Raw genomic sequence first — 26,489 nt, 5'->3', positions numbered from 1 at the left:
AAATTTTGTAGCAAATTGTTAAAATAATATTAAGACTTCTAAAAATCTTCCTTAATGTAAAATAAAGATTATAAAAAATCTAAAGTAAGTTTAAAAATGCTTATTATAAAAAATTGTATAAATAAAGCAAACAGATTCCTAAATTAAAAAAATCGCTTAACATAATTGCACATTAAAAAAAACACTAGGTAACATTCTTCCACCTTAGCCAAAAATGCGTAAATAAAAAAAGTAAATATAATAATTTAAATTTTGTCGCATATTCTTAAAATAATATTAAGACTTCTAAAAATCTTACTTAATGTAAAATAATGATTATAAAAAATCTAAAATAAATTTAAAAATGCTTATTACAAAAAATAGTATAAATACAGCAAAAAGTTAGGTTCGTAAATTAAAAAAAAATCGCTTAAAATAATTGCGCATTAAAAAAAAAAAAAAAATAGATATCATTCGTCTATCTTGACCGAGAATGCATAAAAAATAAAATAAAATAATTTAAATTTTGTCGCATATTCTTAAAATAATATTAAGACTTCCGAAAATCGTCCGTAACGTAAAATAAAGATGATCAAAATTCTAAAATAAGTTTAAAAATGCCTATTATAAAAACTAGTATAAATACAGCAAACAGTTAGATTCATAAATAAAAAAATCGCTTAACATAATTACGCATTTCAAAAAACACTAGGTAACATTCTTCCACCTTGGCCAAAAATGCGTAAATAAAAAAAAGTAAATGTAATAATTTAAATTTTGTCGCAAATTCTTAAAATATTGTGTGGTGTTTATATCTCACTGGCACTCTCAACACGACACACAAGAATGGCACATCTACACGGAAAACAACCACTTTGTGCCCTGAAGATGATCTCAACAAAGATCGAAACGTTCGCACGATAAAGAATATGTTTTTCTAAAACCTACGTCACACCAGACCGCATCTCACGATCTCAGAATAATCTTAAAATATTATTCAGACTTCTAAAAATCTTCCTTAATGTAAAATAAAGATGATAAAAAATCCAAAATAAGTTTAAAAATGCATGTTATAAAAAAATAGTTTAAATACAACACAGTTAGATTTCTAAATAAAAAAATCACTTAATATAATTTAAAAAATGAGATAACATTCTTCTACCTTGGCCGAAAATACATAAATAATATAAAATAGTCATTTAAATTTTTTCGCAAATTCTTAAAATAATATTAAGACTTCTGAAAATCTTCCTTAATGAATCATAAAAATTATAAAAATTTAAAATAAATTTAAAAATTCATATTACAAAAATAGTATAAATACAGCAATAACTGTACTTTAAAAAAGATATCTTCTTCAATTTTGGCCTGTTGGCAAGTAAACCTTTGCTTTTTAAATATTATTTTAAAAACTACAAAATTTTATATAAAGATGCAAAATAGTCATATATATTTTAGAAGAAACGGTATATAAAGAAATTTTTTTTTAAAGGTTGAAAAATATAAATATTTATATACACATACAAAGAGCCAAAAATATAAACGCTTTGCACAAGTGTTAAAAAAGTGTAATCATTAATAAATTATTTGGCTAAGGCTGACTTACAGGAAATGAAGAAAATGTAAATTTGCTAAATTTGGATGCTTTATGGACATCGCCTGAATGAATGAAACTGAAACTGAATAAAAAAATTATTCATCGTTATATTTACAGATTTGTTAAGCGAAGAGAAATTTCAAAAATCATCAAAGATATCCAGAGGCCAGATTTTAATTATTAAAAAAAATTATAAATCACTTTTAGCATAAACTTTGTAACTTTGTGTAAATTAGGCATTTTCTTTCATTATTCCTGTATATAAGAAAGACCATAGACCCTAAGAAAAATCGACCGAACTGTATGTATTGATGATAACTTGCTGTATAACATCACTTGGCAGTAGTCATAGGATTAATTTATGATTTTTTATTCCTATAAAAATTAGTATTAAAGATTTTTAAGAGAGCGAATCTGAATTGTTCTTTACAAAAAATAAGTTTTTCGACCTACTTTACTGTAAATGCTTTTTCATTTTTGTAACTTGTTATACATCAAATCTCATTTAAAACAATCCTGCTATTTAATAAATAATTACTAATTCATGCATCATAAAGGCAGTAACCCGTATGAAAATAATTAAAGTAGGTAGTTAAAAAATTTTGATTTCTCGGCTTCTAGTGGTCTATTGGTAAAAATGCTTGGACAAGAGTAATTTTTTATTTTTGAACTAGTATCACCAAAAAAGTTTCATTAAATCCTACCAAAATAGCTGCTATAGTTATTTATTATAATTAGTGCTGTCATGAACATATTAAAAAAAATGTAAGATCTTAGGAGAGGGTGAATCAAGGGTAAGAAGGCAGTGAGGTAAAATTGCCTGATAACGATTTTAGATCTACAACCAATCAAGACAAAACAAATATATAAAACATCGTAAATAGTGGTCAGTGTTAAGTTAAAACTGAAAGGAATCAATCGGTTCGGAAGAAAATCAGAAGACGCCAGAGGGATGATGCTTGGACGCAGCCTGCTGGCTAGCTATACAACCATTGTCATCCCCCTCCAGGAGGCAGCAGATAACTCCCCCAACCCCCTCGGAACACCGGCGTTCAGTGTCAGTCTGTTCGGGCATCTCTGCTGTACGGACTCGATCACGATGATGAACTTAGTGACGGCCGTTCTACTTCTCGTCTCGTACGCCTCCGGCACCAAGTTGACGAAGGAGCAGCTCGTGTCCAAAGTCTTTCCGAATAGGATATCGATGGACATCGACATGAACCCTTGCAAAGCCGGTAAGTGATTTTTTTAAAAATTCAAATTATTTTATATTATAATAAATACACGCTATAATTAGGTAGGTGGCTGGGTATTAGAAACTGAATGATTTTTTTTCTTCATCATTCAAAAGAGTAGATTTTAAAAGTTAGAAATAACTTTGCAGTTCTTTTTTTCATGCTGCATATTTTAAAAAAAATTGTAATGTCAAGAAAATACACAGAAAGTATCGATATAAAAATCAAATTTCCAGTCTTCTATGTGAAAATAGTTCAAATTAGTTTATTATAATAAAAAAATGAAATTTTTTAACGACAAATTTGATGGATGTGGGAAACTCACATAGTTTCAAACTTCATAAGTGAACCGGCCCAATCCTGATGGAAAAGTGCAACTTTTTTTCACTCTCGCTCTAAAATCTCCTCACCCCCTCATAAAAAAATGATTAAACCTCGGTCAAATTGAAATAAAGTTATTCCGTTATGCAAATAAAATATTCATTAGGTAACAAGGGCTATGTAACAAGGGCTATTGTTTAACGGCCGTCCGGGCCGAATCGAGGATTGTTTTTGTTTGCAAATTTTTCACCATACCCAACCAAAAAAAAAAAAAAAAAAAAAAAAAAAAAAAAAAAAAAAAAAAAAAAAAAAAAAAAAATGCATTGGATTTTTTTTATCGAAAACAGCCCCTTTCGATAAGTCCCTATAGGAGTTGATTTATCGCCGGGAAGGGTTGTTTTGTAAACTGGAACCATGTGAAGAATGATAAGGATTTCCATCCAGCCTGTTGCTTCTTACATTCTATTCAACGGCCTCAATGAGCGCGCTTTCTGATCCAATCAGCTTTATAATACGGATTCGGCCAAGGCTCTGAAAGCGATCCGATCTCATAAAGGCATCATTCGAGGTTGTATTTTGGACGTTTTCCCTTCTGGATAAGGTTGGACGATGAAAATAAGAAAGCATCCTACACCCTGAGCAAAAGTTCAAACTCAGAATTCATGAAATTCTTCTGTGATATCTTTCCAAACATAACTCAAATTTTGTTCACATTGATCAACAGTTAATAATTTAGCGAGGATAGGCAGGCCAAGATGCTAGGTAACTATCAAAAATAGGTTTATCACTCCTCAGACCGCAGGAGGAAATCTCACAAATCTAAATCTTTTTCCAAAGTCATCCCATTTCTCGGCATAACGGGCACCTGCTCTGCTCTTTATAAGCAGGTGTACGAGTGTAGCACGCGTTTGGCCTATCTTTAGCCTTAAGAAGCAATTCCCCAAAATTTTCGTATGAAGTTCAGTGTCATAGAAACTTTAGTCATGTGGAATCGTTTCTGTCTAAATAATTACATATTCGGGTCTTGATGATCTCACCTTTCCTTGTAATTTTTTTAGTAAGCCCCAACTTGATTGGACTTAATTTCTTCTTACAATCGTCGATATTCAGAAACAACTTGATTTTTTAGTTCATAACGTATTTTTTTTTCTTTTTCATTAAGCCCACGGTTGTTTGTTATGACATAGTGTAAGGGTGTGAAAGATAAGACATTTGATTTTTAAATCAAACCAGCCTTGATCAATTACTACTTACAAAATTCCATTTTGCGGACTCGGAGCTCTTCCGGAAAAAAAAGAATTTTTTTTTTGAAAATGATCGGAATTGAATTTAGGGTCGTTGAGGCTACCTTGGTCCTTCTTGAGTCTCCCTGCTTATATCCCTGAGGCCTCTCAGCTTCACGATAGTGTTTGACGATCAATAAAACATTTTGCGAAAGGATAGCATTATGAAAACCACAATATTTTCGGCACAATTTATCTAAAAGTGTGATAGTTCAATTAAAATCCACGAAAAAAAACTGATTTCTTCACAAGGACTTTTTTACTAGGCTTAATTGGAAATAATATATGTTCAGAGAGAGAGAAAAACGAGGCTTGGCGGACCCTGCGCCGCTCAATCTCCTAACATTATGAAAGTGGCATTATGAAAACTGCTAGTCTGGTCATTTTCTTTAGAAGGTAATAAAGAATATAGTAACTTAAAATACAGTTTAAATAAATTATCGCTTGAATAAAAAATAAAATAAAAAATCCACGGCATTTGCATACTTTATATCCAATAGTAAAAGTGAACTTATAGAGGTTAAAATAATTTTAACGATATTTTCATGACCAAACGTGAGTGGAGTATGTTCACCTTGTTAATATCTGTTATTTTTATACTCTTAGGTTACGTATTTTGCTTTCATACTCTCTGTTATTATTTGGCAGCCCAAAATGTAAGATAAAATCCATTTTCGAGAAATGTAAAGCCTAACTTTGTTGTATTTTTGTATTATTTAAATTGTTTAACACAATTTTGCAATAATTTTTTTTTAGCTAGCGTTAACGACTTACAGCGTTGTTTATTTTTAGACTTGCTCATCGTTATGCCCTCGTTAAAAATGTGCGGTTTATGCACTCCGGATGCTTTACGATTTGAAACGCATAAAACATAAAGCTTTAAAATTAGCGTTGTGTATACGAAACGGAATCGGACCGGCGATGAGGTTTACATGGAAAAATCTTCGAGCAGATTTTATTGTACAACAGATTTTTTTTTTATTAATGGAGAGAACGAGGGTCCGTCCAGTATCGCTTGTTACATTTTGTAAATATGTAATTTCTAATTCAGTCTACAGACAAATGCTCTTGTATACGAAATCAGATTTATTCACAAATCAATAGAAAAAATTCGATGATTTTTAGTTTACAAAAATACAAGCTATCCAATAAATTTGGAAACAACAAATAGGACCCTAGGGATTCAAAGCAAAAATTATATAAATATTACCCCCCCCAAAAAAAAAAAATCTTGATATTCAATTACCAGTTTGACACCCTTTTAGTTTTCATAGTGCGGGCATTAATAAAAAAAATGTTTCTTTTGTCATTAAACACCAATACGAGGTGAGATGTATCAGGGTTATAAGCAGGGAGTGGCAAAGCCACGGCATTTCTTTCTATTTTGCGGGAAAAGGCCAACGATATGATAGTATTGAGAGTCGTAGGGTCCGCCAAATCTCGCTTTTCCCTCTTTGTTCATAGTTCCAGCTTTCCTTAAACCTTGAGAAAAAATCATTGTGCAATGGTTCAGTTTTATTCAAGTCAGTGTAAAATGTCTATTAATTTTAATTGAGCAAATATTATATTTAAAAATAAAATTTAGCAAGGATATTTTTTAACTTACATAAAAAACCTAATCCAAATTTCATATATGTAGTTTCCACAGTGCCGTCTTTTCGAAAAATGTTTCATTGGACGTGAAACACCGTGGGGAAATGCGTCAGGGTTATAAGCAAGGAGAGGCTCGCTAATTCTCGCTTGTATCTCTTGATTGTTTCTAATGAAACCTATTAAGTCCTTGTGCAAAAGAACATTTCTTTTTGAAAAGTCATTTAAATTGATTTAATATTGTTATGTAAAGTGTGGATGAGATGCAAAATTACTGTCACGAGGGACGCGAATCCCACAAAATGGTACTAATTTTTCATATACAACTTTATATATAAATTATAAATCAATTTAAATCATTACGTTGGTTAATTAGGGCCAACTAAAATCATAAGAATAAATAAACATTTTTCACGATATTTTTCTGAATTTTAATCAAAAATCTTATCCATATTTCACATCCATGTGGTTTTCATAGTGACAGTGGAGATGCATCATAAGCAGGGATAGGCATTAGAGTCGACGTTTCTGTTTGTTTTGTGGCAGGGTTCGTCAAGTCTCGCTTGTTCCTCTTTGTACATATGGCCAAATAACAAATTTTCTAGTGCAAAATATCAGTTTTTATTCAAAATTAATATAAAAATGTCCATCAATATTATATTAATGGATTTAATATTTTCTTTGGTGATTGATCAGCCTTCTCAGTTTAAATATATTTTTTTCTTTCCAAAAGGTAGATTGGGGATGAGGCCAGGAAAGCTCGACAAGAAAATAAATGTTGTTTCCCAGTCTACCTTTTGGAAAGAAAAAAATATATTAATGGATTTGTTTAATTATTATTTTTCATAAATAAATTCATATCCTAGTAGTTTTCATAGTACACCATTTAAAAAATGTTTAGTTTTTGTGAAACACCACCGTGAGGCAGAGGTGCATCAGGGATATAAGCACGGAGTGGCAATAATACGCTCTACATTTCTTCCTTTTTAAGGCAAACCGCTAACGATTAGTATTGGGAGATTGAGGGCCTATTGGTACAAATATTGTTTCTAGTTTTGCCTAGTAACAAAATTCCTAGAATAAAACGTACTTTTTATTCAAAAATCACAACCATGGATTTTAATTTACCTATTATTTTATGCAAGGGTTTTTCATAAATAAAATTTGGCATCGATATTTATTAACTTTTATGGAAAAATCTTACACAAATTTAATTTCCTTGCAGATTTCATAGTGTTAGGAGATTGAGTGGATCAGGGTCCGCCAAGTCTCGCTTTTCTCTCTCTGTACATATATTATTTCCAATTAAGCCTAGTAAAAAAGTCCTTGGGAAGAAATTAGTTTTTTTTCAGGAATTTTAATTGAACTATCACATTTATAAATAAACTGTGGTTTTCATAATGCTATCCTTCGCAAAATGTTTTATTGATCGTGACGTGGAGAGGCCTCAGGGATATAAGCAGGGAGACTCAAGAAGGACCAGTGTAGCCTCAACGACTCTGAATTCAATTCCGATCATTTTCTAATTTTTTTTCGGAAGAGCCCCGAGTCCTCAAAATGGAATTCTTTATGTAGTAATTGATCAAGGCTGGTTTGGTTTAAAAATCAAGTGTCATATCTTTCATAGTCTTGCACTACGTCAAGCAAACTTAACCGTGGGCTTAGTGAAGCCTACTGAAAGGATCTTATCGTAAGTAAACTTTTGAGGAGGCAAACTGTAGTTATTAAAACAAGAGTTCGCTACGTCTTCTGCCTTTTATTATATGTATAAGAGATTATATCTCAAGCTGAAAATAAATGCTTTAACTATCAGACAAAACTAGAAAAATAAATTCCTAAGATTTACCATTTGAGCCTTAGAAGGACTTAAAGAGATCCTCATTAGGACAGTCTGATGTTGAATGTAAATTGCCTTTTAAATAGAAATTTTTTTAAAATGAGACTTTTGGAGGAACGTTAGAAAAATCAGATAGGGAAAGTTCCATCGAAAATGCAAAAATATTGGCGATAAAAAAATCTATCAAATTTACTAAGAAAAACGATAACATGCAACTATTGCACTTATACATTGAACATTATCAGTTTTTTTACTATGTTTACGGTATTTTTAGATAAAAATGATGCAGATAAAAAATTTTCGCTTTGCGTACATTAAAGAAACCGGATGATTTAAAATTTCATGTCAGAAAAAAGTCGATTTTAAGAGAATATTTTACTTATTAAATGAAATACCTTTTTTAAAAATATCATCGTAGGGGAAAAAAAGAATTAATATTTAATAAATTCTCTTTCAAACAGGGGAAAAAAGAAACGACCAGCGACTCTCCACAGTAAGACCTCATACTTTAAACGCTGTCTTAAATTAAAAAAATAATTAGTAAATTTAAAATAATCATTCTGTCGTGTAAAATGTATAGAGAACACCCTTAGGCGGAGAGGGAACAGTTTTGTTATTTTAATTTTAAATTTATGCTTCTGTTCAATAAACCCAAAGCAGGCTGAATAATTAATATTGGGAAGGAATGCTACGTGGAAATTAATGAAAATTTCGACATATATTTCATGAATGTAATAAACTATAAATGAATTAATTAATTAGGAAAAGCTGAAACGAAGTTATTTCACTCGAGTGTATTCATTGATATTTGGCTTGGTTTAATTTTCTGTTCATATCCAAAAACCAAACGTCGGCGTACCATGGTTCATTCCGAGCCTCGTTTCGAAATCTTCTCTCCGGATGGGCTTCCTGCCGTTTACAACGGGTCGTCCCGATGATGATAAAAATGTCAGAAAATCATCACCCGTCCTGATAAAGCCAGACGGGACCTGGTGGAAAGGGCGAGAAAGAGGACGAGGATCGACGGATGCCATAACAATGGGACTCCTTTTCCGTTGGGCAATCCTTCGACGCTTGCCGAGACGGCCGACGGTGACTGGAGGGACGTCGTAATTCCAAGAATCTTGCGAAACCCTTTCTTTGACATCATTAGGGCTCCGTCTGATTACAATCATCCGATTCGGCACCCGATTTAAATGAGGCTAGATTAAAAATCTGAAAGAGGGACAATGATGAGTTCGGATGAAAAACATTCATTATATCGCAACTGGAAGAACAGAACGATTTCATTAGAAAAAAAAAATCATAAAAATCATATTTTCTTTTCACCCCTTAAGAAGGAAAATAAAAGATGATTATATCAAATATGGAAATCGTAACAAATACGTCCTATAAAAATATGCATATTTCATTTTTATATAATTAATACTACGATATTGAACCACTAGAAGGGAAAATTGTATATTTCTTTTGCTTTTCAACAATGCTTTATTATCATTGAATGATCGAGTAGTCCTTTGGGCGGAACTTAAATTATAAATTTTCTCGTACAAATTAATAAGATAGATTTTGTCGAAATTTGAGAAAGTTATTAATAAAAAGAGTGAAATGGCAAAATTTGAGGCGCTTATTTTGGTTTTTGGATTTTTAGTAATGTAGAAAATATTTTTAGGTGTATTAGCGTTATTTTGTGAGAGAGAATGAGTGAAAGAGGAAGAATGGAAATCAGAAAAGGTATGGGAAAGAAACATATAGAGAAAAAAAACGGGTCAAGCAAAATAAAGTGAACGAATGATTGATTCATCGCTTATTTAACCGCACAAAGTTAGATCTTTTGGGATTTTCTACCTCTTCACGCGAACGAAAGATGTGATGAAATGAGAGACTAAGAAAAAGCGAGAGAGAGAGAGAGAGAGAGAGAGAGAGAGAGAGAGAGAGATAGATAGAGAGAGAGAGAGAGAGAGAGAGAGAGAGAGAGAGAGGGGGAGAGAGGAGAGAGAGAGGAGAGAGAGAGGGTGCAAGGGAGAAAGTGGGAACGGGAGAAAAAGAGTTGTATAGGCAAAAAGATTGAAAGGGACAAAACAAAAAAAAGTTGTGAATGTTTCAAATATATAAAAATATTGAATGAGAGAGATAGAAGGAGGGAGTGAGTGAAAGAAAGAGAGAGAGTGAGAGAGGGTGCAAGGGAGAAAGTGGGAAGGGGTGAAAAAGAGTTGTATAGGAAAAAAGATTGAAAGGAACAAAAAAAAAAGTTGTGAATGATTCAAATAAATAAAAATATTGAATGAGAGAGATAGAAGGAGGGAGTGAGTGTGTGAGAGAGAGAGAGAGAGAGAGAGAGAGAGAGAGAGAGAGAGTGAGAGAACAACAGAACTTATATTTTTTATGTATGCAAATTTAGGACAATAATGTCTTTTTTTACAATTATTCTCACGACATTAGGTGCGGATGTTTTCTCCGAGGTTTCACTACAAGTATCAATTGGTTTTAATTGATACGATAACATTTGTTTTTTATTAAATTCAATAGTTAGAAATAGTATACATAAAAAAGATCGTATAAATAAAATGCATTCAATTTTACGTAATAAACACGAATATTATATTTATGAAATTTAGTATCTATTTTAAGCCAAGTTCAATCTTTTTTAGTTATTATAATTTGTGATTATATTATTTTAAACATTTATTTTTAAATTCACTAATTTCGTGGTCCGTTTGACCAATTAATATATTACAATTAATTAAGGTTTTTAGTTGAGATAAAAAAGTCAATGGCACGAGCGGGATTCGAACCCACGATCTTCGGCTAGATTTGCCGCTGCTCTACCACTTGAGCTATCGTGACCTCGATCCACTCGGACACTAACTTCCCACGTCAACCCCACCTTTTGAATTTGCCCTCCTTTTTGCCATTTCTCAAATGTCGTGTAATCAATTTGATTCTCGGCGACAAATGAAATGGCCACGGAGAGCTTTAGTGAAGTGATACTTAATTTTAAACTTATTCAATTCACTAGTTTCGTGGTCCGCTTGATCAATATATTACAATTAATTAAGGTTTTCAGTTGAGATAAAAAAGTCAATGGCACGAGCGGTAATTAAGGTAAATACATTTTTAGGCTTTTCTTGTTGTAATATTTCTTTATTTCTAATTAATAGCTCTTTTTATTTTTTAACTAATTACTGTTCAATCTTGATGTTGAGCTTAAAACTCAAACTTTCTTGGGCCACCGGTTCGAAGCAAAAGTTGGTTATTTTTTATCTATGACATGTGAAACAAGGTCATAGAACAAAACATGTTGCATAGTTGCATCAAACTAAAAGCACGAACTTTTTTCAAACGGTTGTAGGACAATCACGATTTTTTTCTTCGAACATTCTCGTTACAATTTATAAAAATAAAAAACTAGTAATGTAAGTTATGAAAGAAGCATGAAAGGGTTAATATTTGATGAAGGATTTATTAATGTTTTTTTTAAAGCAGGTCTTTTTAGTCAGGAATATTTTTGCCAGTTGGTACAACAGAATAGTTTCAAAAATCCGATCTGTACACTTCTTCAGTAGTGAAAACGGTTCATGTTATAAGGGCAAACCGACGATTCGAGCCGTCAATTAGCCGAGCTCTAGTCAAGAGGCTCATTAGTTTCTCCCTCTGCTACAAGTTTACCCTTTTGTGTACCCCGGTGTGGCAATCTCTCGGGGAGGATTTCACGTTGTCCTTTCCCCTGCAGCTTCCGTCTTTTTTCTCCCCCTTCCGACCTTCGAGTTGGAAACGCTTTAGTATAATCCCACATTCACCGACGTGAATCCCGCAAGATTTTAATGCGGATTTAAGGCAATTAATTAAAAAATTCATTATCAAAAGGGGGAAAAACGGACAGGATTAGCTGGCTAATGAGAATCTGAGTCAACAGCGCAATGTTTGCCTTCGACCTTATTTTAAAACACATTCTTAACACTCGGCACCTGAAAAGCACCTCTACTTATTAGAATTTCAAGAATCCAACATGTACTAGTTAGAACAAAAACAAAACTAATACCATTAATAAAAATAAAAATAATAATAACAATAGACATTTGTGCTTCGGAGTATTTCTTAAATTAATTATTCTTTTTATGTAAGGTCTTGGTTGAGATAAAAAGACAGTGTCCCGAGCGGGATTCGAACCCACGACCTTCGGCTAAATACGCCGCTACGGTACCACTTGAGCTTTTTATCTCATCCAAGACTTTACATAAGAATAATTAATTGAAAGTAGTAACATGGTCAATTGACCACTAAAACGTAAATGGATTAATATTTAATAAGTAAAAGAAGTATCACTTCACTAAACAGATCTCCGTGGCCACTTCATAAGTCGCTGAGAATCGAATCCTGATTAAACGACATTTGAAAATGGCAAAAAGAGGGAAAATTCGAACGGTTGTAGGTTGAGATGGAGAGTTGGTGTCCGAGAGGATCGACAAGGCGTATCTAGCCGAAGGTCGTGCGTTCGAATCCCGCTCGTGACACTTACTTTTTTATCTCAACCAAGACCTTACATAAGAATAATTAATTGAAAGTAGTAACTTAGTCAATTGACCGCTAAAACGTAAATGGATTAATAATAATAATTTTATTTGCGAAAAGTACAGTAATACGTAAGATAAAACATAAATGGTGAAAACAATGAAGGATAAAATAATAAAACCATAACTAAAAGTAAGTCATCTAACCAATCTGCACATTTTCGCCTGTCACCTAAAAGCAGTGCTTGTAGCAATTGGCAGGAGTTATGTCAGTGAACAAAATTGCTAAAAATTAAATCAAAAGAACTTAGGTGTATAAGACCAAATAAATGAAAAAAACAAAAACGAAGAGAGAAAAAAATAAAATGCAATATATTCAAATAAATATAAAATAAAAATTAAAGAATACAATAATTGCCACATAATGCTAAATATACCACAAAGAAAGTGCAAAATTTTTTTACACTAATAAATTTTTTGAAATCAATGATAATTAAAATTGTCAAAATTAATTTTATGATTGTAAAGAAACCAAAAAATAACATTTAAGAAAACTAATAATAATTAAAGTAAAAATTAGTTCTTTCAATTAATTAATATTTTTATGTAAGGTTTTTGGTTGAAATGAACAAGCCAGTGCCACGAGCGGGATTCGAACCCACGACCTTCGGCTCAATACGCCGCTTCTCTAACCACTTGTCACGATAGCTCAAGTGGTTCCAAGCACAAGCCTTTTCATTTCAACCAAAAACCTTACATAAAAATATTAATTAATTTAAAGAAGTAATCCGGTCAATAGACCACTAAATATAATAATTTAATAAATAAAAATTAGTGTTTACTTTGGATATAAAAATATTAGTCACTACATTTTGTCTTGTTTGATAATTATTGTTTGTTTCAGCAAAAAGGTTATTTTTAAAAACATACATTAATAACATTTTAAAAACAATTGTTTAAATTTTAGAACGTGAAAAATATCATATAGTTGATTGGTATTAAATCTAAAAGGTGTAGAAAGAATTTTTTAAATTTATTTATTATTGGACGATAAAACTGAGTACATATCCTTCTGGTTACTTCACTTTAATACATAATGCACATTAAGGAGTTCTAATTAATCTAATTAATCTAATTAAATAATTCACTAATTAACTTCCACAGTCCAAGAGAAACAAATCTCACTGCATTTTTCCCCATAATGAATACAAGTGATAAAAACACTGAACTAGCACCAAGTCTAAGGGCTTCGTCCTCTTCAGTCTTCAGTCCAACAACTGGAGAGCTTGCTGATTTTGATGCCGATGTAGCCTTTGCTCATGATCCACAGCATAGCGTTCGATTGCACCAACAGTTTCCACCCGGAGGTCACGATATAGATCATCGTTGCGAATGTACCATGGTGCATTCACAATGCTTCGTAACATATTGTTTTGAAATGTCTGTATTATCTTCACATTAGTTTTGTTGGTACAGCCCCAAAACTGCATACCATAAGTCCAGGCTTTAGAACTTGCTGGTAAAGGAGCACCTTGCTGTCTGTATCCAATTCTGAATATCGACCGAAGACATTTTCCGAAATTGATTTTGAGTTCTTACATTTTTTCTTAACATGCTCTTTCCACTTGAGTTGGGCATCCAAGGTCATACCCAAGTACTTCGCTGTATTTGCATATGGTACCCTAGTTGCATTCAGTTCTAACGGAATGGTGACAATTTATTGGTGAAACGTTTAGAAAGAATAGTTCTCAAAAGAGAATTTTGAGTTATGATTAATAGATTTAAATAAAAATTACTGGTTCCATCCCATGAAACAAAACATAGCAAATTATAGACTGAACTAAGACATAATAAACCGATTTTAACAATTTTAAATTTAGGATCTTTCTTAATACACTGAATTTATCATTGTTTAAAAGTAAACAGTTAGAAGATAACCATGTTTCAACAAGTATGAGATCATTGTTAATAGATATAATCAAATTATCAATTATCCTTTTATTATATTTATTATTATATTTTATTATTATCAAGTAAAAAATCAAGCACGTCTCATCAGCATAACGAAAAACTTTACCGGATATTTTCAATTTTAAAAGATCATTAATATATAAAAGAAAAAACTGGAGACCTAAAACCGTTCCTTGAGGGACGCCAGAGACGATAGGCAATGGATTACTATAGACTGTTCCAACTTTTGTTGTTTTAGTTTTTTTACTAACAATCGATGATCGACGGAGTCAAAAAAATAACATAGGTGAATTTTAAAATATGAATTCTTTCTCTCTTGTTCAGAAAATGTTACTAACGCAGCAGAATTAATACTGCTCGTCATTATTTTCCATGTAAAGCTTGGTTCTATTTCGCAAGTTTGGTTTGTTAAACCGAAAATTATAAACAACTAACACCATAATCTAACATCGCCGTGTTTAAATCACACAAAGATATTTTATATATTCAATTAAGATTTTATTTTTTCTATTCATCAGCTTAATATGATTTCCAAATCAACATGTAGTTTTTTCTAACTAAACTGAATCTTTTTAACAATTAAATTTAAAACATTTCTAGATAAAATTGAGCTTTTTCCAATTCTCATGGCTTTAAAAAAATCAATATAATCATTTTCCAAATAAAACTGAAATTTTCTCAAATGAACTTGTCTTTTTTTAAATCAAGTAGAAGTTTTTCTAGGCCAAATTGGGCCTTTTCCAAATCAACTTTAACTTTTGTCAAACCAAATTGAATAAAAAAACAACTTAAATTGAATCTTCCGAATCGAACTGAGCCTCATCCAAAATTAATTAATAAAATTTTCAAAATTAAAATGTACTCTTTTAACTATATTACATCTGTCTCGAATCAACTTGAACTTTTTTCAAATAAACTGTTCTTTTTTCAAAGAACGTTTTTCTAGACCAAATTGAGCTTATTCCAAGAAAATCAAATTGAACATTTTCCAAATAAAACTGAAATTTTCTCAAATGGACGTACTTTTTTAAAAAAAAGTTCAAGTTTTTCTAGACCAAATTGAGCGTATTCCAATTTTACATGCCTTAAGAAAATCAAATTGAACATTTTCCTAATAAAACTGAAATTTTCTCAAATAAACTTGTACTCTTTTCAAAACAAGTTCAAGTTTTTCTAGATCGTTGAACTTTTTCCAAATCCACTTTTACTTTTATCAAACCAAATTGAATTAAAAAAACCCCCCTTAAATTGAACCTTTTCCGAATCGAACTGACCCGAAAACTTATTAATAAAATTTTCAAAATCAAAATGAACTTTTTTTTATCATAATGAATCTTTCCCGAATCAACTTGAACTTTTTTCAAATACACATGTACTTTTTTTAAAGCAAATTGAAGTTTTTCCAGATTCAATTAATCTTTGTCCAAACCAACTTTTACTTCGTTAAACCTAATTGAACTAAAAAAAAAAAAATCAAATTGTAGATTTTATAGAAAAAATTGAAGTTTTTCCAAATTAAGTTGAATTTTTCTCACATAAAATTGTATTTTTTCAAAGCAAGTTGATTTTTTCTAGATCAAATGGAGTTTTTTTCCAAATCAAACTGAATTTTCTACAAATTGGTGTGTACTTTTTGCAAACCTGATTTAATTTTTTCTATATCAACTTGAGCTTTCACGAAATCTGCTGTTTTTTTTTCAAAATCAAATTAACCTTTTTTTAAAATCCAAATTGAATTTTTTCCGAATCGACTTTTCTCAAATAACCTTGTATTTTTTTAAAGCTTGAATTTTTTCTAGATAAAATTGAGTTTTTTCGTAATAATTTGTACTTTTTCAAACTAAACATTTCAAAATGTTAAATTAAACTTTAAAAAAAAAAAATTGAGCTTTCTCCAAATAAACTCTTTCTGTTAGAAAATCAAATTAAATTTTTCGCAGAACCAAATTGAACTAAAGCAATCAAATTGATCATTTCTAAATAAAATTGAGCTTTTTACAAATCTACTTGAATTTTTTCTAAAAATCAAATTTAACTTTCTATTAATCAACATGTACGTTTTTCAAATCATATTTAACTTTTTTCATACCAAATTGATTTTTTATAAGCAATTAATCTGTTTCTTGATAAAAAATGAGATTTTTTTCAGATCAATTTGTACTTTTTCAAACCCAACAGATTTATTTTCAAACCAAATTGATTTTTAAAAAAAAATCTAATTGAATTTTTTCTTGATAAAGTTGAGGTTTTTACTAACCAGTTTGTACTTTTTCAATCCAAACTGCTTTGTTTTCAAACCAAATTTTTTTTAAAAAGTTAATTGAACTTTTTCTTGATAAAATTGAGGTTTTTACAAAACAACTTTTACTTTTTCTAACCAAACTGATTTATTTTCAAACCAAATTTAATTTAAAAAAAATCTAATTGAACTTGTTCTTGATAAAATTGAGGTTTTTACAAATCGACTTGCATTTTTTCAAACTAAACTGAACTTTCTCAAACCTAATTGTACTTACAAAATCAAATCGTAATTTCTAAATAAATTGAGCTTTTTCCACATAAAATGAAAAATTATATTTCAGATGTTTTAACAAAAATTTCCCAGCAATCGTATCATCACCTCCCTTCCTCGCGTTGAAATTGAAATAATCAGGAAATTAAAAACAAAGACCTCGGCATAATTACAAAAAAGGGGCGCTAGTTAAGAAAAAAATTGAAAATTTATTCTCACCCCCGCTGAAATCTACACTGATGATTTTTTTCCTCAAGCCGTTAAGAAGGCCTGAGATTTTAAGAGGCTAACCCCGAAACGATTATGGCAAAGTTAATTAGGTAAATCTAACCGTTTATCTCTATAGATGCGATAGCGCTCATTACGTTTTATACTCTCTGCCCCTTCATTTCCCTGTTTGGCATTAAAACGAGATTAAAATTCTTTGCCGTTAGTGGATCCATAATTATTTAAAGAAGCTATTGCGTCTAGAGCAGCTAAATAGCTTACATAAACAATTGAATTGTTTTAACCACTATTTATCTAGTTAATTGACTTGGGCTGTGATGAAATTTTTTCATGTACACTTCAATTTCAAACCGGATTCAACGTTTTCTCAGTTTCAATTTAATTCAATTTAACGTTTTTCTCATTCAGATTGAAAATCTTTAACCGGAGAAAAATTAGGTAATTGTGACAAAAATATATATAAACAAATATTACATTTGAACGGATATAATCTTTACTCTAGTTCATAATTAATTATTGTTACCTTTAAATTGATCAAAGATTAAAAATATGTAAAATCGCATCATAACGTACAGATAGTTTTAATATTTGATGAAAATTTTCATTTCAGTTTTTAATTTTAACAATTTAGTTTGGTTTGAAAACAAAAAGTACAAGTTAACTTGGAGAAAGCTCAATTTTTTTTCTAAACGTGTTGAATTTGGTTTGAAAATGTTCAAGTTGATTTGAAAAAACTCAATTTGATCAAGAAAAGGGTAAATTCAAAAAATTAATTTAATTTTAACGGTTTCGTTTGGTTTGCAAAAAGTCACTTTGGTGGAAGCTCAATTTTATCTAAAAAAATGTTCAATTTGTTTTGAAAAATTTCAAGTTGATTTGAAAAAAGTACAAGTTGATTTGGAAAAAACTCAATTTGATATAGAAAAAGGTTAATTTAATTTTAACAGTGCAGTTTGTTTGAAAAAAGTACAAGTTAATTTGGAGAAAGCTCAATTTTTTTCTAAAAACGTTTAATTTGTTTTGCAAATGATCAAATTGATTTGAAAAAAGTACAAATTAATTTGGAAAAAGCTCAATTTGATCTAGAAAAGGGTTTAATTTAATTTAGTTAATTTAATTTGAACAGTTCCATTTGGCTTAAAAAAGTACATTACTTTGGACGAAGATCAATTTAATCTAAAACAGGTTCAATTTGATTTGACAAAAAAATTTAATTTGATCTCGAAGAAGGTTAATTTAATTAAGTTAATTTAATTTTAATAGTGCAGTTTGATTTGCAAAACGTACAAGTGCTATTAACAACCGATCGAGTTAAATTTGATTTTTAAAAAACTAAATTTAATTTGAAATTTTTTCCAGCTTATCAACGAAATGTTCAATTAGATTTTTTAAAAATGTTCAATTTGATATTAAAAACTTCAATTTGAAAATTTTCAATTTATTTTAAAAAAGTTCAATTTGATATTAAAAACCGATCAAGTTNTTTGATATGTTAATACTTAAATTCTCTCGGTTTATTTCCTGCAATGATTGTTAGTATTATGCTATATTTCCTGTATTTTTAGGTTTTATGATCGTAATAATTTGTTCCATAAAATCATTTCTCTTCTCACTCTTTTGAGCAAAAACTGAATTTGATACTTAGACTTTGGGAAGTAAGCCGCACATGCTTCGCAGTGAAGTTAATATGCGACCTTTCTGAATTTAATTTTAATAAAATTCCTGTTTATTAACGAAACGTTCGTTGATTTTTAAAAAATGTTCAATTTGATAATAAAAACAGTTCGTTAAATTTGAAAAAGATCAATTTGATTAAAAAAAGTTCAATTTGATCTTAAAACCGATCAAGTTAAATTTGAAAAAGTTCAATTTGATATGTTAATATTTAAATTCTCTCATTTTATTTCTTACAATGACTGTTAGTATTATGCTGTATTTCCAGTATTTTTTAGGTTTTATGGTCGTAGTAATTTTTTCCATACATATAACAGGAAATGAACAAAAGCGTGAAAAGTAATTTGTTTTCTTTTTGATTCTATCTGGTAAATCATCTTTGTTTTGAGTATATTAAAAAAAATCTACTTTCCATGTTATGAAATATACGCCTTTGGGTCGTGAATACGTATCATGTTATCAAACATTAGTTAATTTATCACTATTGTTTTAGTGTTTTTGTTAGTCTTACAACAAATCCTTTAGGGAAACCTTTGTTAACAAGAACAAGTTTAAATTTCCGTTATATTTATCTGGCTTTCGTTTACCAGCAATCAGGACAGAGGTTTTCGAAACAAGGGCCTTCGTCAAAGAATCGGCAAGAGGGTTGGTGTTTACGTTGCGGCAGGGGGGTTGCAATCCGTTATCCTCACGATAAGTCCTCTTCCTGAGGGATAAAAAAAATCAACACTACTATGAGAAAATCCCTTTGGAATTTCCACATGACCAGATGCCTATACATAAAAATATATTATTCTTTTCATTAGTTAATAAAATAACGGAAAGTCAGGAATTTAGCATTTTTGCTTTTATGCTTGTATTTTTTTAAAAGCTTTTTTCACTTTTTATAAAGCTTTTGAAAAGCTTAGTCCACCTGTCGTCGTTGAGCCGTGCTCTCCTGATCCTCCTTTTACACATTTTTGCTGCTTCTTTCAGAACTCTACTGTGCCATAGGCGGGCAATCTCGCTTATTACTTTCTTACTCTTGTCATTTTTTCTTTTTTTTAATTACTTCCACTCTGCTTTGATGCTTTTAATCACATAGAACTGTGGAGTAGGAAAATATTTCTATTGAGGTGTTTTATTGCTTAATTGGAAAAATGATAATTGTGAAGTTTGATTATCAGATCAACTATATGAGTATAATCTTTAACATTTAAATATTGACAAAAATCAATTTTTTTCCTATTAACATTAACATTAATGAATCTAATGTTTTTTTAAAAATTTTCTTTAATTTCGTCGATTTTTTCCACTTCTGTTTTCAGTGGTATGTGTTCTCGTGAAAACTGACAGTTCGCTGCTTTTACCGAAATTGGGCCATTTCAGAGCAGGTCGTCAAGCGATGTAAAATGAAAAGGGATGAAATTTAAGCAAGCTTAAAACGAGAGAATGTACTTAAATATGTATGAAAGACGGTGTCGGATCTGGAAAATAATATTGTTAGGCAGAAACGTTTCCTGTACGTCCGTTGTGAGGAAGGTTGGAAACTGTCCGTTAATAATAATGACCTCATGCTTTTTGGATTTTGTATCAATTCCAGACGATTGTTCTTATTGCACGGTTTTATTACCCAGCCGAGTTTTTTCACCTGTTTGCCTTATCATTAATTTTACGTTAAAATAAACTGTTTTTATGATTGGTTTGACTCTTGATAGATCATCAAATTCACAACCGTCAGTATTAAATATAAATCAGCAGAATTTTTTTATTATTCAAGCGTAAAATCAAAGTTAAAATATGTTGTTAAATATCTCTTCTTTCGCTCCAATAAAATTCTGACATTTCATTAATTAATGTAATCAGACTGTACACTCATGACTTGATTTAAGGGCGTAATTATGATAATACAAATTGTGAAGCCTTGACGGTTCTGGGTTAGAAATTATCAGCTCTCATTGTATAACAATCTGCGATAATTCCGAACACCCAAGGCTTCATTCTGAAACACCCGTGAGGAAGAGATATACTCGCGTTTTAATCTTTCTAGAGGAAGTCGAGGAAGTTTCTATATTTTTGAAACATTTCCGGTTGTTCTGCTACTTGATGAACGTCTTATATTGATTTGTTTATTGATGATATCTAGTTACCCAAGTTAAAGTTCCGGATCAGCTCTGATTGGAATCAGCGCCGTTTTAGAATATCGTACTTAACTTAAATCTTTATTTCTGGTTGTTCAGGAAGATGCTTGCATTAATGAAGGTCCGTCCATTTTCGCTGTGTATGTCTGGCCTATTGACATGGCAGAATCAGTCCTTATTGAAAAAAACCTTACTATATCATAACCCTCCCCGACCTAACCTGACGAAAACCAACCAACCATTTGAAACCAATAAATTTTTCTCATTTCTGGTTGTTTAGCAAGTTGTGTGATATGCGAAATCAAGGATTGGCCCGCCAATTTTTGCGGTGTATGTCTGTAAAGGTAGGTGAAATGGAAAAATAAGTTCAAGTTGGAAAAATCTTGTCTTAATATAACTCTTAATAACCTAACCATTCCTAACCTGACCAAAACCAACCAAGCATCTAAAACCAATAAATTTTCCTGATTTCTAGTAGTTTAGCAAGTTGTTTGATATGCGAAATCAAGGATTGGCCTGCCAATTTTTGCGGTGTACGTCTGTAAAGGTAGGTGAAATGGAAAAATAAGTTCAAGTTGGAAAAATCTTGTCTTAATATAACTCTTAATAACCTAACCATTCCTAACCTGACCCAAAACCAACCAAGCATCTGAAACCAATAAATTTCCTTATTTCTCGTAGTTCGGCAAGTTGTTTTATATGTGAAATGAAGGATTAATCCGCCCATTCTCCCTATGAATGTCCGTAGGGCGAGTTGAAATGTTTTGTCAGTCCTGATCGGAAAAACCTTAACCTAACTTAACCATTCCTGACCTGACATAACCCAACCATCGAAAACCAACAAATCTTCCTTATTTTTGGTTCCCAAGTTGTTTAATATGTGATATGAAGGAATTCTCCGCCCAGTTTTGCTGTATATAAGGGTAGTTGTAATGGAAAAATAAGTTTGACAAAACCTTATCCTAACCTAACTCTTAATAACCTAACCATTCTTAACTTAACGTAACTCAACTAAGCACAAATAACTAATAAATTTTCTTTATTTTTGGTTATCCAGCACGTCCCCTGATAAATCAATTGGCCAACCAATCGATAAAAGATTGTGTATGTCTGTTCTGGAATGTATTCTGGAATTTTTAAATTGGTTAAATACATTAAAAAACAAATCTGATTTTTCTGCGGTACGTTGCAAGCGTTGCGTATTATTTAGAATTTAAATGTACAATTGGTCATCAAAACTTATTAATGAAGAAAAATAATTTTCTGCATTACAACCTCTGAATTGAACCTAGTAAACAAAATGAAATTAATTACAGATAAACGGAATTAATTCAAAAGATAATTGGTGATAAACAGGGCTAGGTTTTTTAAATGTATCCAATAGAAGTGTATAAAGAAAAATCCTTCCTTTTTTTAAGTCAGTAATCAGATTTTCATCAGGTTGATCATTGGACCTTAGTAATCCCCTTCTTGTTCTTCACTGTTCTTAATGCTAAAGCTTTGTCATTTTTTAATAATCCTTATCCTCGTTTGCATCTGGATTTTTCATTTTATTAATCTCTTGTAACTCAGAAAATATTTAATGTGAACTAATTAATTGTAAAAGGGCAAGACGATGGTAAACAAACACTTTAGAATGAAAATAGATTAATTGGCCTGCAATTTCGTGTACACATCGAACAGTAAACAATTCCTATCAAACGAGAATGAAAAATGATAACGTTAATTTATTTATTTCATGACGTTAATACGTGCGTTTTTTCTTAATTAAAATTCACTAGTTTAATTTTCTGTTGTAGAGTAAAAGCACAAAGCAGTTTTTTGAAATTGTTCATGAAAAGGATTTACGTGCGCCGGATGTCGGTACGGGACCTTGATGCTTATAAACAAGAGAAGGCCACACATCAAGTCCACCACCTGAGCTTTGTGCTTAAACTTTAGAATGAATGCGGCCCCGTCTGAATACACGGTTCAAAACTGTTGAGACGTTATTTACCACCTCGCTGCCCCGTGCCGACATGCCCCCGTCGCAGATGAAAACAGAACATAAGCAAATAGAGTAGATCTATTTAAATCTTACCATCTTTTTTACACCATAAAATAATAATTGTTCGTCGGTGTTCGGCAAAGCGTGAAAGTGATATGAGAAATTTCAAGATTGTTACTTGTCGCGAAGAAAAATTCCTTTTTTAAAAAAAGGAATCCTTCATCACTCCCGTATTTTTAAATCAGATCCTCATGTACGGCAAAGGATAACTCGATTTCCATTATGAGCTGATTTTCCTTTGTTGATGCAAATCTGATATTCTCCACGATAAAGGAAGATAAACATCACAATTCTTTGACAAATAAGGTTATATCAAATTTTTCTGTCAAACATCCCCGAATAAATTTTAAAACGCGTCTGTTCATACAGCATAATGGCAACTACATATTTAAATTTTTAATCAAACAAACTGTACACTTTCTAAACATTAAATGGCAAACTGTGTGTAATTAATATATCCTAGTATACTATTTGTAATTGAAAATTAAGAAAATTTCCTCAGGTTATAAAATAGAATTGAATTTCAGGGAGAGTAGCGATTTTTGAGACAAGCGTTTAGCTTAGATTAAATAAACTGTATACTGATTTAAATAATATATGCAGGGAGCGGTAAAGAGAGTAAAAAATTGAGTAAGAAAGAAAGAGTGAGAAAGGAGAAAAGAGGAATTGAATTGGGTTGAACATTTTATTTATACAAGCTCGAAAAATTAAGTCTCATGGACCTTTCTTATATTTAACGAGCAAAAGGAAGAGGGAAAGAGAGAGGAGAGAGGAGAGAGAGAGAGAGAGAGAGAGAGAGAGAAAGAAAGAAAGAAAGAAAAAGACAGTGAGAGAGAGAGAAAGAAAGAAAGAAAAAGACAGTGAGAGTGAGAGAAAGAAAGAAAGAAAAAGACAGTGAGAGTGAGAGAGAGAGAGAGAATGAGAACGAAAGAAAGAAATTTGAATGAGGATGAGGTTGCCCCCGTAATAAATATGAATAGATTGATAGATAAATAGATCGTTTGTTTTTATTTGCTTAGCTTTTCACACTGTTACGATGGGATAAATAGATCGATTAGATCGGTAGATAAAAACACAGATATATAGAATTGAAGTTAGATGGATAGATACATAGTTATATAGATAATGAGCGCAAGCGATAAAGAAAAAAAAGTGATAGTCAACCAGAAAGAAAATATGAATGCATGTCTGATAAAAAGAGATATATTGATAGATAAATGATTACATCTAGAAATAGAGTTAAACATATATTATAAGAGAGAGAGGTAGCGAAAGTGAAAGAGAGAGAGAGAGAGAGTGAGAGAGAGAGAGAGAGAGAGAAAGAGGGAAGGTGTTAATGAAAACGAAAGAAAGATAGAAGGGAGAAAGAGAGAGATAGTTAATGAAAACAAAAGAAAGAGAGAAGTGAGTGAGTGAGTGAGTGAGAGAGAGAGAGAGAGTGAGAGAGAGAGTTAAAGAGAACGAAAGAAAGAGAGAAGTGAGAGTGCGAGAGAGGGGGGAGAATGAGAAAGAAATACAGACACATGCAGAAAAACCGATAGAGAAAAAAAAAGAAAAATGAGATATTAATAGAGAAAGAGACTTGAATGTGTATGAAGTTGCTCGCATAATATAGAGGGATTGATTGATAGATAAGTAGATAGATAGATATACAGATAGATATATAGAAACTTAGATAGATGGATAGACATATAGTTATGTAGATAAATGGCGCAAGCTGTAGAGAAAAAAGAAATAGTGAAAGAGAAAGAAAATATAAAATATGAATGCGTACCTGATGAAGAGACATATTATTAGATAAATACATACAATTAAATAAATAAATAAATAAATAAATAAATATAAATATATATATATATATATAGAGAGAGAGAGAGAGAGAGAGAGAGTATGAGAGAAAGGACAAGGAAGGACACGTCCAAAAGAATTTGTGTTCCGTTTATAATAAAACTTCCACTCGGATTAAATTTTCATTAATCAATTTCACTAAACAATGACAGTTCTATTTGTTTGGGTTTTGTTATTTGTAAATTTTATTGTTAAATACAAGCTCAGGCCTGGCATATGGAAATAACGTGTACAATACCTCAGACGTTCAATACTATTATAAAATGGGCTATGCCCTCGGTTCACTTTAAATAGCCTATAGAACATAAATAGCATCTGCATCGAATGGCATATAATTCAAATAAAATGTTTTCACACAATACTAACCGCTTTATATACAAAAATATCGTTTTTAAAGTTGTAGCAATCATAATTCATGAACTTTGTTGCTTTGTCGTAATGGAACCAATTAGAAAAATCTGCTGATAAATATTTTAGTTAAAATTATTTATTAAAAAAAATTATATACAGTATTTACAGAGTGCGCATTTTTTATGTAAAATCAAACAAGAGAGTAAAAAACTTTCTCACTTCTCAATAAATTATTCCATATTTGTATTGCGTAAAATAACACATTAATTAATGGAATACACAAGTTGGATACAATATTCCAGGTATTCGGGTGAATTTCCGTGTGAAAATGTAGGTAATGAAGTGGTTAAATGTAGTCCGAAAGGCTTGTTTAATATAACAACTTCATTAGCCCTGGAAATTTCCAGAATTAATTTTTGATATATTGTACTTTACAATTACAACATACGGTTTTTCCAAATTAAGTATGAGCTTGAAATTATTTCCGTTAATGAACAAAATTGTTACAAAAGTTCGCGTAAAGGTTTTATTTAAATCTTCGTTGGATAATTATACTTTTCTGAAAAGAATAATCAGCCCTTTCAAAAATTGGTAATATTAACTGGAAAAAACTATTGCTAGATGGAAAGATGTCAGGGATATAAGCAGGGAGAGAAAAGACGCTCACTCCTTCCTACCTGTCTAAGACTGTATGGAATACATGGTCAATGTGCAGGACGTTGTCCTGTATCATGAATTTAATTTCCGATTATTTTTAAAACATCTCGGTGGTATGTTTGTCATGAGGTTGGTCAGAGACACATGCCACTGTTTACCTATCACTCCGTAGCGCAGCAAAACTTCCCCTAGCTTGCGATGATGATGAGAATACTGAGATCCTTCTTTTAAGACTGTCATCGCTGTTCTTATCTTCATTTTATCATGAGCTTCGTCAGTGATAACCAAGGTGAGATGATGCTGATGATACTGCAAAGCAGGGTTTTGGTATCCCCCCAAACACTGCAATTGTTTGGCCTATTGCCTTTTTCCTGTTTAAATCAGTTCAATTGATTTCTTTTAAAAAGTAATAGGTCATTATTGCAACTCTTTTTCCAGGTTGAGGTGTGCAAGATGAGATGATCCTATACTTATTGTTTCTGATAATTTTATTCTACCTATAATTGCTGTTTTGGTCTGTCAGACTTTATGCCATTTTCATTATTGGGTTTTGTTGTGCAGGGATATAAGTTGGGTGAGATGTGGATACTAGTAAGCAGGTTTTTGGTATACCTCAAGCACTGCAGATGTTTGTTTTCCTGGCGGTTTAAATCAGTTCAATTGATTCTATCCTTCCTTTAAAAAATTGTAGGTTATTGACTCCTGTTATTTTATTAGTTATCTTTCCT

The 26,489-nt window shown here is 31.1% G+C and overlaps 1 protein-coding gene across 1 annotated transcript in view; it reads left to right on the top strand.

Annotated features, from left to right (window-relative positions):
- The first annotated feature begins 2,513 nt into the window (after positions 1-2,513).
- Positions 2,514-26,489, top strand: part of LOC106673483 (tolloid-like protein 1) — a 59,956-nt gene continuing 35,980 nt past the window's right edge. Inside the window, exon 1 of the mRNA XM_014405622.2 lies at positions 2,514-2,811. Within this exon, the coding sequence (XP_014261108.1) occupies positions 2,529-2,811 (283 nt within the window). The 5' untranslated portion in view covers positions 2,514-2,528. The remainder of the gene's footprint in view (positions 2,812-26,489) is intronic.

The sequence above is a fragment of the Cimex lectularius genome, unplaced genomic scaffold, assembly GCF_000648675.2.
Source record: "Cimex lectularius strain Harlan isolate CLEC.00 unplaced genomic scaffold, Clec_2.1 scaffold86, whole genome shotgun sequence".
In the NCBI taxonomy this organism is placed as follows: Eukaryota; Metazoa; Arthropoda; class Insecta; order Hemiptera; family Cimicidae; genus Cimex; species Cimex lectularius.
Note: the sequence above shows the minus strand (reverse complement) of the source record. Positions and strands in the feature narration are given on the sequence as shown.